We start from the raw sequence: 17,386 nt of genomic DNA, 5'->3' as shown, positions 1-17,386 counted from the left end.
GATAGCTGAACGCTCTGCACTGCTCCCGGCACTCACAGAGTTCCTATGAGTATTGGGAGCAATGCAAAGCATTCCGCGTGCTGACCTGCGCTAAAAACCGCTATCGTGGTTTTGTGAAAAGGGGGGGGTATGCACTGTTGGCTTTACTGTGGGAGTTCTGAGAATCAGCCTGCTGGTGCTTGTAGAACAGGGGTAGGGAACTCCGATCCTCGAGAGCCATAGTCCAGTCGGGTTTTCAGGATTCCCCCAATGAATACGCATGAGATCTATTTGCATGCACTGCTTTCAATGCATATTCATTGGGGGCAATCCTGAAAACCCGACTGGAATACGGCTCTCGAGGACCAGAGTTCCCTACCCCTGTTGTAGAAGCTTATCAGAGGTGAAGGTGAGCATGTTCCTACGGGCCTGAAGTGGAGCCAGCAAGCACGCCACAAAGCCCAAATCACTGAAAACATCTCTTTTAATTCACAAGTTTCCAGTGCAGAATATTGATGCTTTTCACCCAGGAGTATTTCAAGTTAAACATTTTTCTACCAGCTTGAGTCCAACATGTTAGTTAACCAGAGTTCTCAGTCCAGGTTTGCAATCCTGGCCTGTAAGAAGAAATGGGTCTACTTGCCAAAGGGAAGCTGGACTGCATTTCCCTTTTGAGAAGGATATATGGCCACCCCCTGGATGCAACACACTCATAGCCAATTAACCGGCAGTCATATAATTACAAAAAAATGTGACAGCAGGGAAGAGGTTTTCCACGCTGCCTCCTGCAAGCTGTCACGTTTTATTTATGGAGGAAATGGCTAGGAGATACAATGTTTTTTCATTAATCGCCAGAGAAAACTATCTCTGCCCTTCCAGCCAGCTGGTTGGATTTTTTTTATTTTTTTTTACTTCTACATAACAGCTTTATTTGTTATAAGCTCGTCAACTTGTACCAACAGAATTCATTCATTTCCATAAACTGCTCAGGCAGATACCCTGGATTCATGTGCTGCAAAGCAACCGAGTGGGTGGGAAAAGTGCTTTTACTTCTTCGAAGTGAGCAAATCTAAAGGGACTGGGGAGCACGCGCAGAGCAAGTTCCAGCACCGACGGTGCATCACCAGAGGACGAAATCCCCGGCGTTATGCAATCTGTGTCTGCAGCGGCAAATCGGCCACAGCCCGGCGTGCAAACACCCCCATCCCGATGCCAGGCCCGGGGCTGGGCACAGAGAAGATCCCCCCCCCCCCCGGGTGGATAAACGGGGGAGAAGGGAGTGAATAAAGCCCGCCACAGACAATGAAAGCATCCGGCCACTGTCCGAGAGGAGCCCTCTCCACGTCCGGTAGCCACGCTGGCAACTCGGGGGCTGACACCCCCCCTCTCTCTCTCCCCCTACCGCTTCAGCCCCCGGGCCTGGAGCCCTCCCCGCCTTCCGGCGCCCCAGTTACCTCTGAATTTGGCGACGTACTCGGGGCTGAGCCGCCCCCACATCTTGTCCGCTCACCGGCAACGCGAAAGAGCGACCAAAGCAAAGGCTGCGAAGTGGCCCTCCGGCTTCCAGCTCTCTTCCATCCCCCCCTTCCCTCCCTCCCTCCCTCCCGGCCTGGAGCCGGTCTCTGCCTCCTCCGCCCAGCGCGCAGCTCCGGCCGAGACAAAAGTTGCTTTCTGCTCCCTCTCCTCGCTCCTCCCCCTCCCCGACACCTCCAAGGGGACGATGCGCCCCTCCCCCCTCTCATCCAGCACACCCTGAGCCAAGTCGGGGGCTCTTCACCTTCCCGCGCTGCGAACTCCTTTTACCGAGCTTCTATTTCAGCTCTTCCATGATCTCCTCTAAGACTGGGTTTTATCCCTAACGCTGCTGCATAAAATAAGAGGAATTCTTTGATGGAACAGTTGCAAGCAGAACATTGCTATGACCCGTTCATTTTTTATTAATCTTAGATTCGTAACTGGGACAATTAACAAATAAACGGTTTTCAACATTTTTATAGCATTGAGGGAACGTTATTACATGTTAAACCCCACTATGGATCGTTATATATGCCGCCTTTTTCTTGTCATGACAGGGATAGCCATACAGATGGTAACCCGAGATTGGACTATGACCGCCTAAATTTTCCTTTCGGGTGGGCAAATTTGTGCTCCAGCTATAGATATGAAAAAAATTAATACCGATAGTTTGGGGCATGGTAATTTATTTAAGCTGGTTGGGGGGGGGGAGGGCGTTGACATCATATATTACCTCACTATAGTAAGTCTTTGATTATGAGGTTTATTTTTGTACACATCCAGGAAAGAGAGGAGGCTATTTCTGTCCTAATTTGACTTTTGAGTATGTCCACCTGGGGTGAGAGGAGGGTGGGAGGATATTTTTAATCTGAATAGGGTAAGGTTATTGGGATAGTCTATGTTTCTGTGTTTTTATTGAATAATCATTGGGTGGGGGGGAGAAAATGGTTGGTTATGCACATTTGTAAGTTGAATGTGCTTTTATTAACTTATTCTATGATATATATTTGTGGAATGCACTTTTGAAGTTTAGAAAATCAATAAAGAATTTTTTTTAAAAAGCAGAACATTGCTATGACCTGTTCTTTAAAAAAATAAAAAATCTTAGAATTGTAACTGAGAAAATTAACAAATACACATTTTTAAACATTTTTATATCATTGAGGGGAGGGGGCGGGGCATTACTTTTTTGATAACATTTTAAACATCTGGAACGGGGTTAAAGTCAAAGCAGACCCACAGGGGTGACAGAGCAGCTATGAACAAACAGTCTCGGCCCAGGAGCACCGGCTAAGTGCCCCCCAGGGCACTTTCTGTTCCTCTCTGCACTGGTCCTTCAAAACTTCCTATGGTATAAAGAACTCAGGGTCATTCAGGGTCTCAAAACTGAAGCAGGCGGGCCTTGTAAATTTACAGTGCTTCCTGAGAAGAATAAAGCAAAGCCGTTTGCAGTGCTTTGGGGTTTGGGTTTTGTTTTTTAATTGAATAAAAATAGTGGTTTATGACAAACAGAATTCTTTACCCATCCCCTCGGAATAACTCCTACATTGTTTGCCATTGCAGATATAGACTTTTGCTAACTCTCGTTACCAAAGTACCCAACTCTCTACAGCAGATTCTGTAGCAAAAGCTTGAGAGCTGTACAGCAAAGCTTAAAATTCGAAGGCACCTTTGCCTAAATGTTCACTTTCATGCATGTTTAATAGTACATGGAGGATAATAGTCAACAAGTAAAAAGGAAGTGATTTTTAGCAAGCTTGCTCAGCAGCACTTGTGTACCCGCATAAACTGGCAATTTTAGAAAAGCCAATGCCTACCTATGTATAATCACAATATGCCCAGCTTTGAAGGAGGGGGACTGTTTTGGACATGCCCACTCACTCCTGCTTCAGGCACCGTCATCTTCAAAATGACAGCATGCTACCCTGCTCGGATGCACTGGTTAGAGCTATTCTGCCATATATGGAAGAAATTCCCTTATATGGCAGACTGTACCCGCCCTGGTGCATCCCAGAATGCACCACGCAGGGCAGGGTGCCACCATTTTGAAGATGATGGTGCCTGAAGCAGGAGCAAGGAGATATTGCTCCTGCCTCATTTAAGGTGCAGGGGTCTGGGGGACATGGGGTGAGGATGAGTGCCATTAGACACCAAGGAGATTTTTTTCAAGTTATGTTATTTCAGTAGGAGGGGGAGGGTTGGGTGGGTAGAACGCGACACCAGGGCTTTTTTTGGAAGGAGGGAGATAACTACTGGGGCAAATTTTTTTGGGTTGTTTAGTTAGAAAGGAATGGGAGGTGGGGGTGGGTACTGGTCTAATTTTTATGAAGGGAGGGAGGAAGGAGTGGGACCACTAGATTACCGGGCAAGTTTTTCTTTTTTTTAATATCATGAGGAAAGGGGATCAGTTTGGGTCAAATGGAAGGATAGGAAGACCAGGGCCGATGACTACCAACAAGTGTTTTGGGTTTTTTTTTAATGTCACTCTTCGTGTCAGTGTCTAAGCTAATTGCTGCTCAGGCTCTGACAGGAAGAGTGATATTTCACAATAAGCTGTAGATTCCTGCTGAATTTTACCAATGCAGCAATTTGCATGTTCACTGCTTGTTGCATGCCACAAAATAGCCCTGGAGCAATAATTTTGCTGTAGAGCCATAAGAAAGCAGAACACTTTTTTTTAGGGGGGGAGGCCCAAAAGCTCTGCCCCAGACCCCACCCCAGAATGCCTAAGCTCCACCCCAGACCCCGCCCAAGCTCCACCCCACCGCCATAATAATAGTAGTACTAATTGTAAATGCCATTTCTTCCATTCATTTTTCATATACACAAATGATAATCTTATTAACAACACATAATGGCAACCACAAAATTAAACTACACAAAGGACACTGTCCCCTCCCTACCCCTGCACAGCATTTCTTCCTCTCTCCTCCACTCCCATGTGCAATGTCTCCCTGTCTCTCACTGTCCATCATCTCTCTCATTCCCTCCCTTGCTGCAAAGGGAGTGGGGAAAGAGAGAGGGAGAGAATGATCTAGGGTGCATCTCTCCAACTCATTCTATTTCCACATCCAACATTTCTCCCTCTCCTATTCCCCGGATTGTGTGCAGCATCTTTCGCCACTGCCCACCATCCCCATGCCCAACATTTTTGCTTCTATCACCCCTCTCCAGCACTATGCCACATCTCTTTCTCCATTCCTTCAACCGCCATGTATAACATACCTCCCTCTTGCATCTCTTTCAGTCTGTCCCACTATTCCCTCTCCACCACCACATCCAACATTTCTCCCTCTCATCTCTCTCTACCTTACTCCATTCCCACCAACATGTCAAACAATTCTCTTTCTTCCTTTCCCCATGTACACCATTTCTTTCCCTCTCACTCATACCCATTTTCAACAATTCTCCCTTTCGATTCCCTCCCCCACTTCAGCATCTCTTTCCCTCCCTCCATCCTTCCATCCTATGTCCCATGTTCATGCCAACCTCCCTTCTGTGTCCCATTGTGCTCCCTCTCTCCTGTGTCCTAAATTCATGCCCCCTCCCAGCCTTTGTCCCAAGTTTGTGCCCCTTCTCTCCCTTCTGTGTCCCAAGATCGTGCCCCTCCCAACGGTGTGTACAGTGGTATAGTAAGTGGAGGGAGGTAGTTCACCCTGGGCACCATGTTGGTGTGGGCGCCGACACCCCTCCTCTGCTCCACCCCCGCCTCTTCCCATTCCTCCCCTCCATGCATGTGCCCTCCTTCCCTTGCCTCCATTCCTCTAGTTGAAGTTGTTGTTCGCAGCGGTCAACAATGTGCTCTTCACGACCCCATCAGTTTCTCCCGCTGATGTCACTTCCGGGTGCTGCGCATAAGACGTGGTGTCAGAGGGAGATCCAACATGGTTGCGAGGAGCACGCTGTTGACCGCTGCAAGTAGCGACTTCAACTAGAGGTACGGGGGAAGGAAGGGCAGCAGACAGGATCGGGGAAGAAGCAGGAGGGGCACCACTGGCCCTGGGCTCCTCTCATCTTCACTACATCACTGGATGTGTACCTGTGTTCTGGTCATCTCTAAGACATCCAAGTAAGCTGCCGCCTCCTTTCTACCAGCTGCAATTCTTTCTTCACAAAGTCACAGGCAGCAACAGAGTATGACCAGAGGTCCTGGTGTGCTGGTTGCACAGCCTGCTACCAAGGGGTTCACGGCCATGCAGCTTAGAGGGAACATTGCTTTATTCCTTTTCACTTTTTATCTAATCAACTTTCAATCTCCTTCTCTCATCCCCTAGCTTTCATATTTCTCATCCTCTTATTCCCTTTTATCTGCTTCCCATTTCTACCCTCATATACTCATTATCCTGGTCACTCATCTCCTTGACAACTCTCCCACATGGATCCACCATTTTTAGCATCTCCCCTCCTTATGACTTACTCCACCCTCTCTTTCTTTCTTTCTCCCTCCCTCCCACAAGTGCAACATCTCTCCTTTCTGCCCTTCCACTCCCTCCTCCCAAGTCTGACATCTTTCCTGCTTCTCCCCTTCCACCCTCCCCCCAGTCCATATCTCCTCGGCATTTCCCTGTCCATCTCTCCTCTCCCACCTCTGCTTTCCCGCCCTCTCTGACCACTTCCTGTTTCCACTGGGGCAGGCCACAGTGGAGAGAAGATGCCAGTAGAGCAACCCAGGGAATCAGTTCTGCCACCCGGCATCTGTTACAAGAAATTCAGGGTACATGCGCGGGGAGTGAGGGAGGAGTAGATGTCAGGAAAGGGACACCACAGAGAGAGAGCTGACCAGCAGGTACACTGTCCAGCAGCAAGATGCCACTCCCTTGAGATTGCTGAGGCCGTCGCCTCAGTTAGTGTTTCTCTGCCCACAGGATCCTTGTCAACCTTATTACTACCAGCAATTTTTGGGAAGGCCATGGCCCCTGTGGCCTTCCCCTTTCCGACACCTATGTGTAGAGCCACACGGTGAGCCAGCCCTACTGCAATGCCCTTTTATGAAGAAAAGTGAGATGAAGATCTCCATACTTGCATAAGCTTGCTACTGGGGGATGAAGGGAAATTATTTTTCTGTTTGAGTTGAAGTTCTTATTTTAGAATTGGGACTCTGAGACACCAGTAATAACGGGATTGCCGCATATCCTGTTTTTGGGAACCTTTTGCTTTGGGACTGTGTTTTGTTTGATTGAGTGGCTAGGAGAAAAGGAAACCCGTACCAGACTGTCGTCGTTGTTTTATTTACTTTTGTGAAAAATGTTTGTTTCTACTCCTAAGGTTGAAAGCATCCTGCACAATTTACAAGGGCTGCAAGGATGGAATCAAAAAGAACTTCCGTGCTGCTGGTCTGTGGACAGAAGACCCTAGCAAAATGAATGTCAGTTGTTCCAAAATATCTAAAGTGCACAGACAGCACCCTATTCATGGTGAGCACATCCATAAGTTGGAGCTTGCTTTAGAGCAGGGATGTCAAAGTCCCTCCACGAGGGCCGCAATCCAGTCGGGTTTTCAGGATTTCCCCAATGAATATGCATGAGATCTATTAGCATACAATGAAAGCAGTGCATGCAAATAGATCTCATGCATATTCATTGGGGAAATCCTGAAAACCTGACTAGATTGCAACCCTCGAGGAAGGACTTTGACACCCCTGCTTTAGAGTCACCTCGTCAGTGGTAGATGTGAGCATATCCCCTACAGACCCGAAGCAGAACCAGCAAGAATGGCACATAGCCCAAATCACTGACGACATCCATTTTAATTCACAAGGTTTCAGTGCTAAATATTTGTGCTTTTCATCCAGACACAGCATTTCATGCTAAGCAACATTCTCCACCAATTCGGATTAGGTGTGTAAGTGCTTCTCCTAACACATTCAAAGCTGAAAAGCTCTCAGCCTACCCAAGAAGAGAAAAATGTAGAGCCATGAAACTAGCAAGTTATTCCACAGAGTTTTTCCCATCCGTGGAGCCAAATGGCAACACTTTTGTCATGGATGGGAAAACCTCTGTGACTTTCTAAACTGTCTACACAACAGCCATGGAGACAGAGACCAATGGATGCCTTCCCTTTCTGAATGTAATGATCAGAAAGCAGTCAGATGGAAGCCTGAGACACGTGGTATGTAGGAAACCCACCCGTACCAACCATTATCCACATGCAGAATCCCATCACCACCCATCCATAAAATGAGGGGGTTCTACACACACTAGTGAACAGAGCACTAAGAGTTTGCGACCCAGGCAGCCTTCAGAAAGAAAGGGACACTCTCTAGGACACATTTCTTGCTAATGGCTACAGTAGAAAGGCTACCTCTCTAGCACTAAAACGTATGGACAGCCCGACCCAGAAAATCAGCAACAGCCAAAAACCATTAGAGCAGTGTTCTTCAACTGCCGGTCCGTGGACCAATGCCGGTCTGCAAAAATCTCCTGCCGGTCCGCAAAGAACCAGCCTCCCCCGCAAGCACCGAGTTAAAAAGGTGGCTCACTGCAAACGCCTTGTGGACCACCCAAGCAAAAACACTAGTGTAGCCGTCCTCCAACACCTCCAGGCAGCGCCGGGGCCGCCAACGGGGAGCTCGCACAAATCTGGTGCAGTGGCCGATGGACAACTCTAGGTCAAAGACCACTGGAGAGCTGGAGGCACGCAAAGTGGGCACCATGCGGTGAGACCACCGACCGTGCTGTCCAAAGGCATCTGCTGTGTTTGCACAGAAAGCCACTGCCACCCTGGCCTGCACTCTCCTCTCAGTCCTCCCCGGAAGGAGTGGAAGGTTCCCCCCACTTCCAAACCCGGCTAAAAGGAATGAAGGTCCCGCTGCTACAACTTGTGGCATGGAACCGGAGCAACAAGACAGAGTGCGAGATGCGACCTCCCAAGCCCCCAGGTAGGCTGAGGAGAAGCTTCCTAATAGGAAATGTCACCTCCCCCCCCCCCCCCCCCCGGTCTCCCTTGGCAGTCCAGTAGCGGCACCTGAGTCCACACCAGTACCCTCAACCGCCGGTCTGCAAAACAATTCCTCCATTGCTGCCAGCCCATAGGTACAAAAAGGTTGAAAAACACTGCATTAGAGGACAATGCTGTGACAGAACAAAAAAATGGTAGTGCTTCCCTATGTCCAAGGAGTAACAGATCACATGGAGAAACTACTAAAGAAAAATAACACCAAAACAGCCTACAGTGTATCACAGAAACTCACATATGTGAAAGACCGGTTACCTCTGCTCCAAACCCCCAGGTGTATGAAATCATCCGTGGTCAATCCTATATTGGTGAAACCATATGCACTGTCGAGGAAAGGCTGAAAAAGCACAAGAGACACCACAAGCTATGCAACACAGAAAAATCAGCTCTAGCCCTCCATGGCAGGGAAGCCGGTCATACATTTAGATTTGAGAACATAAATGTCCCAGAGAAAGAAGACTGCTGGAGGCCGAGAAGAATCAAAGAAGCAATAAAGATAGCAAGACATTCCAATTAGAGAATGAAACAGGGACAAATTTGTCCCTGTCCCGTCCCCACGAGCTTTGTTGCTGTCCCTGTCCCATTCATTTAAGCTCTGCCTTAACTGCACAGGCCTCAAACTCTTATGATTATAAAGTGTTTGAAGCTTGTGCAGGTGAAGACAGAGCTTGCAGGGACGGGGAGGAAAAATTAGTTCCCGCGGGGATGGGGAAAAATTTGTCCCCATGTCATTCTCTAATTCCAGTAACTTCACTGGAAATAAAGGAAATAAACAAAGCATGGCAACCGCTCATCCAAAATAAATTCAGCGCATAAAGGACTGGGGCCAAGGACAAACGCCTTCTCCCTTCAGCTAAAAGTTTCCACCCCCCTCTTATCTGACATAATTTAAAAATAAATGTGACCACAGACTTCCCCCACCAGAATTTAAAATTGTGTCCAACGGACATTCTTGCCAAAATTCAAATTTTTGTTACCAATTAACTTTCCTGCCAAAATTCAAATCTGAGACCCACAGACTTTTCCACCACATTTCATATTTGTGACCAATGAACTTTCCCACCAAAATTTAAATTCATGACCAACGGTCCTCCCTGTTCTCAATCAGGTCAGTGGACCCACCATATATAAAGACAAACTGCAAACTGCACAGCATACCCTGAAGAAAGCCACCAAATGATGGCTGAAACATCAGTTCTACCGACCCAGACATGGTGAGACCCAGAAAACAGCAAACAATCAAAATACCTTGCACATTTTGAATGCCCAGACCTTTTTGTGTATTAAGTTAGTCGATATAAGAGCGTCACCTATTATCAATGGTGTACAAAGTGTGTGGGAGAGAGAGATTGACAAGAGGCCATGGTCCTCTGGGCACCTGCCTAAAGGGGAAACTTGAAGGAGGAGCTTGAAAGTTAAAAATGAAAGCAAGTGCATGGCCTTTGTGATGCGTGATTGTGAGGGGCAAATATAAACATCGGCCCTTTAACATTGGAGAGCCAATATATGCCATTGCCTATTGATATTATGGGGTCCATATTCAAAATAGTTTAGCCAGCTGCTGACCAGTTAGATTGCTTGGTCGGGGACAGCCTCTTAAATTCAACAGCATTTAGACAGTTAAGTGCATCTGAATATCATGGTTAGTGCCTAAATCAAAGCCAACTATTTGGGGGGCATTCTAGGGGTGGAGCCAGCACTAGGCCACTTAAGGACTGATATTTAGCTCTTAAGCAGCCAGGTTTACTGCATGAATGGGACCACAGAAAAGTCTGTCCTATTTTTAACAGGTAAACCATGGCCGCTTAAGTGCCGAATATCGACTCGCTCCTAAGTGGCTATGTGTTAGCCGGCTTAAAAAGAACTGGATATTCAATGCTGGAGCCTCCACAGGTCCTGGCTTTGAATATCCAGGAATAATGCCATCGGCAGTGAGCAAAATGCTCACTGCCCAACTGCTGAATATTGACCCCCCCTATACATTTATTGATAGTTTATGCTTTGTAGCACACTTTAAGTAATGAGCTGCTTGTAGAACATGCTACTGTCAAAACTGAAATTAATTTAATTTCATGTAAGATTTACAGTATATCCTGCTTTTCTGTGATGTCCCTATTCACTGCAAATTGCATAAAATAAAGCCATGAAAAATCCTGAGAGCATAAATTATGTCATCTAATTAATGCAAAGCCACAATTACATAAACCTAATCTAACATGCTTAACATATTGCAAATTCCAATTCATTTTATTAAGCAACCCCTAAAATCACAGATGAATAAAACCAAGGCTTAGAATTATTCTTGCAGCCATGCTTTCAGTCAGGATCTCAGTTTACAAAAAAAAAAAAATTAAAAAATAAAACCCCAAAACTACCAGACACCATGAATTCCACAGAACTGGAGCTTTCCCCAAGAGAGTAATTGACAATCTAATCAGCTTAAGTGAAGGAAGCACTGAGAATTGCTGCTGACGCAGCCACAGTGAATGAATAGGTACAGAAGGAATGATACCATATACCAGGTAGTTGGAGCCATAGCAGCAAGGATTCTAAACATTGTGAATTATACATAAGAAGATGGGCAGCCGGTGCAAAGACGTAAGTAGATGACCCTGCCCCTCCCCCTAGATACCATTAGTTATACCCATAATCAGTTTTGCTGATGTATTTTGCGCAAAAGAAGCTGTCTTTTTTGACATCCCAAAATAAACAGTAACACAGCCGGCAGAATGGCTCGCAAGTCTGAGTTAGGCAGCAAAGGCTGAGCTTGCCTCACTCGATACAGATACTGGAGGCCTTTATTTCTGCGCACTCTAGTGAGCTAACATGGTGGCTGCACTACTTTATCCATATTTAATAGTGTAAATCTTGATGTATGTATGAATCGGGTAATTATGGCTGGTGGATATGTGGGTGACAGGAAGTGAGGTCAGTATGATCCTTCTTGCAACTGAAGTTGGTTGTGTGGTCCTGGTTTGAACGGTGACCATGTATGCTGCTGTATAAGATTTATTATAATGAATAACAAGGTAAGAAGAATTTAATATTGTTAGTTGAAAAATAAAGAGAATGTTGTGATGATTTTGTGGGGTTTAGTTTTGTTATTATATGTTATAGTGTGGTGAACGGAACAGAGCTGCTAGCAGATCTAGCTCCTGAAGACGCCTAGTGGCGAAACACGAAATCATGTCGAGTGTGATTTCTTGGATGACGTGGGTACCATCTGCTTTTGATATTTATTGGATACAAGCAATACGGTGACTTTGAATCATCGATAAAAACTTGACAATTCAAAGGTTTTCCATATCTTTTATCAATCGTGTTGCTCTTTTATGAACCTTCTCGAGTAGCGCCATATCCTTCTTAAGGTACGGCGACCAATATTGGACACAGTACTCCAGATGTGAGCGCACCATCGCCCGATACAACGGCAGGATAACTTCTTTCGTTCTGGCTGTAATACCTTTCTTGATAATACCTAGCATTCTATTCATCTTAGCGGCTGCTGCGCACTGTGCCAACAGCTTCATTGTCTTGTCCACTATTACCCCCAAGTCCTTTTCTAGGGTACTTTCACCCATTACCAGCCCTCCCATCGTATAGCTGTACTTCGGGTTTCTGTTTCCTACATGCAAAACTTTATATTTCTCTACATTAAACTTCATCTCACCTTTCTTTCTGATTTTGGCAACAAGATCAGCAACGCCTCCCCCCCCCCCCAGCGATGACAATGACACTCAAGATCGGCAATGGGCCTCCTTCTCCCCCCGGCATCAACAGAACTTCAGATCGGCAACGCGATGCTCAGTCCAAAGCTTCCCTCTGACTGAATTGCCTGGGCGGAAACAGGAAGCTGAGTCAGAGGGAAGCTTTGGGCTGAGCACCGTGGCTGCTGATCTGAAGTTCTGTTGATGTCAGGGGGAGAAGGAGGCCCATTGCTGATCATGAATTGCGTCACGGTGGGAGGGGCCGCCGATGCCATTCATCACCGTTGCAGCCCAGACACTGCCGATGGCCTCAATCTGATCTTACCGGCCCTGCGTGGACCGGCAGAAAATTTTCCGCAGACCGGCACTGGACGACCGGGACCTGGCCGGCTGTGCCCCCCCCCCCCGTAAGGCGTACACTCGGGGTGGACCGCCCCCTCACCCCCCCTTGGTACGCCACTGACACTGTATAGAATCAAGCTTAGCACAACCTCGGGCTCATTTTTTTATCCATCGCTCTCCTTCTCTGCACAAATCCCATAGACTGCTAAAGCTTTTCATTTCTTTCTTGGAGTACTGATTGACAGAGGCGATACCATGCAACCACAAATCAACAAAATAATAAAAACATCATTCGCAACCATGAGAAACCTAAGACAAATTCGAACATTCTTCGACAGGAAACAATTTCAACTTTTGGTACAATCTCTAATCCTTGGACTAATAGACTACTGCAACATACTATACCTCCCCTGCCCAGCGACCATGATAAAACAACTACAAACAATACAAAATACAGCCCTAAGACTCATCTATTTGCTGAAAAAATACGACCACATCACAGAGGCATACCATGACTCACACTGGCTCCCAATAAAAGCAAGAGTATACTTCAAATTCTACTGCCTATTATTTAAAGCTATGAACAGAGACTGCCCAACATACTGGAACAACCGACTAACTCAATCCACCTCAACCAGACACAGGAGAGCCCACTCACTATTCACACACCCAACAACCAAAAATGTCAAATGAAGAAAACTTTATGACAACCTAATGGCCACCAGAGCAGCAAAACTAGATAGACAGACAACTCATCAATCTGCTGTCTTTGACCAGAGACTATAAAACCTTAAAAAAAGAAAAAAACCCTACTCTTCAAAAAATACATAAAACCTTTTTAACATGACCAGATCCCAAGCCTCACTTACTATACTATCTATGCCTTATCAAATCTAAAATGTTCAAATTACCCATTATGTATTACCTAATTTCATGACAATTCTTATGTAATTCCGCCAAGGTAATGGTGGAATAGAAATCACTAATGTAATATCACCACAATCGATCCTTCTTGTCTGATTGCACTACCAAAATCACTGGCCATCACCTCTTGCCTAAATTACTGCAACCTTCTTCTGACAGGTCTTCTGAGACTTCATTTAGAATATTATGTACAATTCTGGAGACTGCTCTTTCAAAAAGATATAAAAAGATGGAGTGGGTCGAGAGGAAGGCTGCTAAAATGATGCGTGGCCTTCATCATAAGGCGTATGGGGACAGACTTAGAGATCTCAATCCGTATACTTTGGAGGAAAGGTGGGAGAGGGGAGATATGATGGAGACGTTTAAATACCTACGTAATATAAATGCGCATGAGTCGAGTCTCTTTCATTTGAAAGGAAACTCTCCAATGAGAGGACATAGGATGAAGTTAAGAGGTGATAGGCTCAGGAGTAATCTAAGGAAATACATTTTTACAGAAAGGGTGGTAGATGCATGGAACAGTCTCCTGGAAGAAATGGTGGAGATGGAGACTGTGTCTGAATTCAAGAAAGCATGGGATAGCACATGGGATCTCTTAAAGAGAGGAAAAGATAATGGCTACTGTGGATGGGCAGACTGGATGGGCCATTTGGCCTTTATCTGCCATCATGTTTCTATGTTGCTATCTCTCTCCCCTTCAATCTGTTCAGAATTCTGCTGAATGGCTTATATTCTGCCACTGTCACTATGTTCACACTACCCCTCTCCTCAAGTCACTCCACTGGCTCCCTATCTGCTTCTACATACAGTTCAAACTCCTCTTGTTGACTTATTAATATGTTCACTTTGCATCTCCTCAGTATCTCTTTTCTGTACCCCCCCCACCCCCCGCCCCGGGAACTCTGCTCGTTGGGCAAGTCTCTCCTAACTGTTCCCTTCTCCTCTACTGCCAACTCCAGACTCTGTCCCTTCTGTCATGCTGCGCCGTATGCCTGTCAAGCTCTGTCCTCTGACAATGTTTGTATCCAGGCTAAAAGCCCACTTTTTCGATGCTGCTTTTAACTCCCAGCTCCAACCCACTTGTAAAGTACCCACGTCTATTTTGTCACTCCCTCTGCAGTTTCCTATCCCAATTGTCTTGTTTGTATGTTTGATCAGATTATAAACTCTGTTGAACAGGGATTGTCTCTTCATGGTTAATGTAATGTCCAACATTGTGTGCGACTGGCAGCACTATAGAAATGATAAGTAATACACTTCCCCCTCCAAATCCGCGGTTTCAGCATCCACAGATTCGGTTATTCATGATTTTTAATAATAAAGCCCATTTTAATTTTTTAGGCTATTTTAGGCCCTGTAAGCCCCCCCTAAGCCTTACCTGGTGGTCTAGTGGGTTTTTGGGGCAGGAGTGATCTTCCCACGCTCCTGCCCCGTGCAGATCGCTCATAGGAAATGGCTCAAGAGATGACGGGAGCTCAAGGCAGCCATTTCCTGTGAGCGATCTGCACGGGGAAGATCGCTCCTGCCCCGAAAACCCGCTAGACCACCAGGTAAGGTTTAAGGGGGGGGCTTACAGGGCTTAAAATAGCCGGGGGGGAAGCGGGGGTTAGGGGCAGAATCGGCCTAAATATTATTCGGGGTTTTTTAATATTCGTGGGCTGGCTCTGCCCCTAACCCCCGTGGATACGGAGGGAGAAGTGTAATAGTACATCTAGCCCCTAGAGAGCTGTTATTCCCTTACTGTTGTTGTCATCCTGGACTGTGTGAGAACTAAAGTTTAAAAAAAAAAATAGCTTGATGTTTTTTTTGCATGGTTAGGGCTTCTTGTGAGAGACTCAGGTGTCTGTGGTTTAAAGCAGTGGCAGTTGCTTCCTGTGCAGCTTGTGACTTCAGGGGCATAAGAGAGGAGGCAGGGTTTGAGCAGTTAATGGGAAGCAGGGCCTGGTGTTGGGGGAGGGAAACCTTCTCTATCTGTAATATTAGAGAAAAGTATGCTAATCAGAAACAGAAACAATATAAAGAAAAGACTAAAGGAATAAGACACTCTAAAGCAGTGGTCTCAAACTTGCGGCCCAGAGGCCATATGCAGCCCGCCAGGTACTATTTTGAGACCCTCGGTATGTTTATCATAATCACAAAAGTAAAATAAAACAGTTTCTTGATCATATGTCTCTTTAGCCATAAATTGCAATATTATTATTAAGACTTAGCCAAAAGGAAAGATTTATAAACTATAAAGAGTTTTACCTCATGCAAAATTGTTATTTCTTTAATAAGACATTTTCTGAGGCCCTCCAAGTACCTACAAATCCAAAATGTGGCCCTGCAAAGGGTTTGAGTTTGAGACCCCTGCTCTAAAGCATACTTAAAGTTGGACTTCTTTAGGGTACAGGTTTTTCCTTTCAATACATAAAAAGAAAAATCCTTAAGTAAATTTACATTTATGCTTATATACCGCTAATACAGCAAACAAAGCACAAAGGGCCTCAATGAACAGAGACTTGTCTTTATTGACCTAACACGAGCTGCGTTTTGATGTACAATGCCTGCATCAGGGGTCGGCCAATGAGCAAAATATGATTAACAAACTTCAGGGATCAAAATCAGTCCTAAAGCCCAAGCATAGGGAGCAATCTCTTAGTCCTGTGTTCAGTGGCATAGTAAGGGTGAGCAACGCCCGGGGCAGTGGTGCCCCTCCCCCTCTACCCCCCCACAGTGCACAACCTCTCACCGCACACGACCCCCCTCCCTTTCCCTGTACCTTTTTAACTTCTCCAGCATGAGCAGAATGCCCATGTTGGTATCGGTTCGCCCTTTGATATCACTTCCTAGGTGTGGGTCCTGGAAGTGACATCAGACAGAGCGCTGATGCCGAAACGGGCAGCAACTTCATGCTGGGGAAGTAAAAACCATGCCAGCATATTCTCTTTAGACAACGATTCAAAGGAACTTAAACTGAAAGAAGGGATAAAAAAAATGTCAAATGAAATAGTAGCAAGTCGCAAGGACCTGATGGTATTCATTCCAGAGTTATAAGAGAACTTACTGGTTAAATTGCAAATCTGTTATTGGTTAAAATCTGCTACTATATCTGAGAAATAGAAGGTAATCAGCATAACTCTATTTTAAGCAAAAAACTCCACGCATGATACTGGAAATTACAGCAAAGATTTAGGACTCCTTTTTATCAAACTACAGTAGAGCTTTTACCGTGAATCCAGTGGCGTACCAAGGGGGGGGGGGAGGTCCGCCCCGGGTGCACACTTCAAGGAGGTGCACAGCTAGCTTGGTCTGAAAGCTCCTGTGCTGCTGAAAACGGCACCTCAGCGCAGCTGCCGTACATATTTCAGAGCTGAGTCGGCAGCTGTGCTGAAGTGCAGCAAGGTCCCGCGACGACTACTTCTGCTGCCTCTGCTCCAGAAGAGGTAAGTGACGTTGGGGGGGGGGGTTGGACGGCAGCTGCAGTCATCACAGGACCTTGCCGCAAATCCCTGCGTCTGCCGGCCCAGCCCCCTCCGACATCACTTAACCTCTTCCAGAGCAGAGGCAGCAGAAATAGTCATCACGGGACCTTGCTGATTTGGATGGAAAGGAGCATGGAAGGGTGTGGAGGGTGAGAAAGGGGTCAGGGTGATATGGAAGCATGGTAAAGGGTGAGGAAGGGGGTCAGGGTGGTATGCAGCATGGTAAAGGGTGCGAAATGGTGTCAGGTAAAGAATGGTGTGGAGGGTGAGAAAAGGAGTCAGGGTGGTATGCAGCATGGTGAAGGGTGAGAAATGGGGTCAGGGTGGTATGGAAGCATGGTGAAGGGTGTGAAGGGGTCATGGTGGTATGGAAGCATGGAGAAGGGAGAGAAAGGGGCAGATGCTGATGGAATTGCAGGGAAAGGGGAAAGAGACATAAGGGAGGAAGGATACTGGATGGAATTGGGTTGGAGGGAAAGAAAGGGGGCTGATGCTGATGTA

The 17,386-nt window shown here is 46.3% G+C and overlaps 1 protein-coding gene across 3 annotated transcripts in view; it reads right to left on the bottom strand.

Moving 5' to 3' along the window:
- The window catches only part of CEP85L (centrosomal protein 85 like), a 351,200-nt gene extending 349,626 nt beyond the window's left edge, over nt 1-1,574 (bottom strand). For all 3 annotated transcript variants that reach the window (XM_033935503.1, XM_033935506.1, XM_033935507.1), the window contains exon 1: nt 1,434-1,574. In XM_033935503.1, the coding sequence (XP_033791394.1) occupies nt 1,434-1,476 (43 nt within the window). In that variant the 5' untranslated portion in view covers nt 1,477-1,574. The remainder of the gene's footprint in view (nt 1-1,433) is intronic.
- Nucleotides 1,575-17,386: the final 15,812 nt, after the last annotated feature.

The sequence above is a fragment of the Geotrypetes seraphini genome, chromosome 3 (genome assembly GCF_902459505.1).
Source record: "Geotrypetes seraphini chromosome 3, aGeoSer1.1, whole genome shotgun sequence".
Lineage (NCBI taxonomy): Eukaryota > Metazoa > Chordata > Amphibia > Gymnophiona > Dermophiidae > Geotrypetes > Geotrypetes seraphini.
This window is presented reverse-complemented; position numbering and strand designations above follow the sequence as displayed.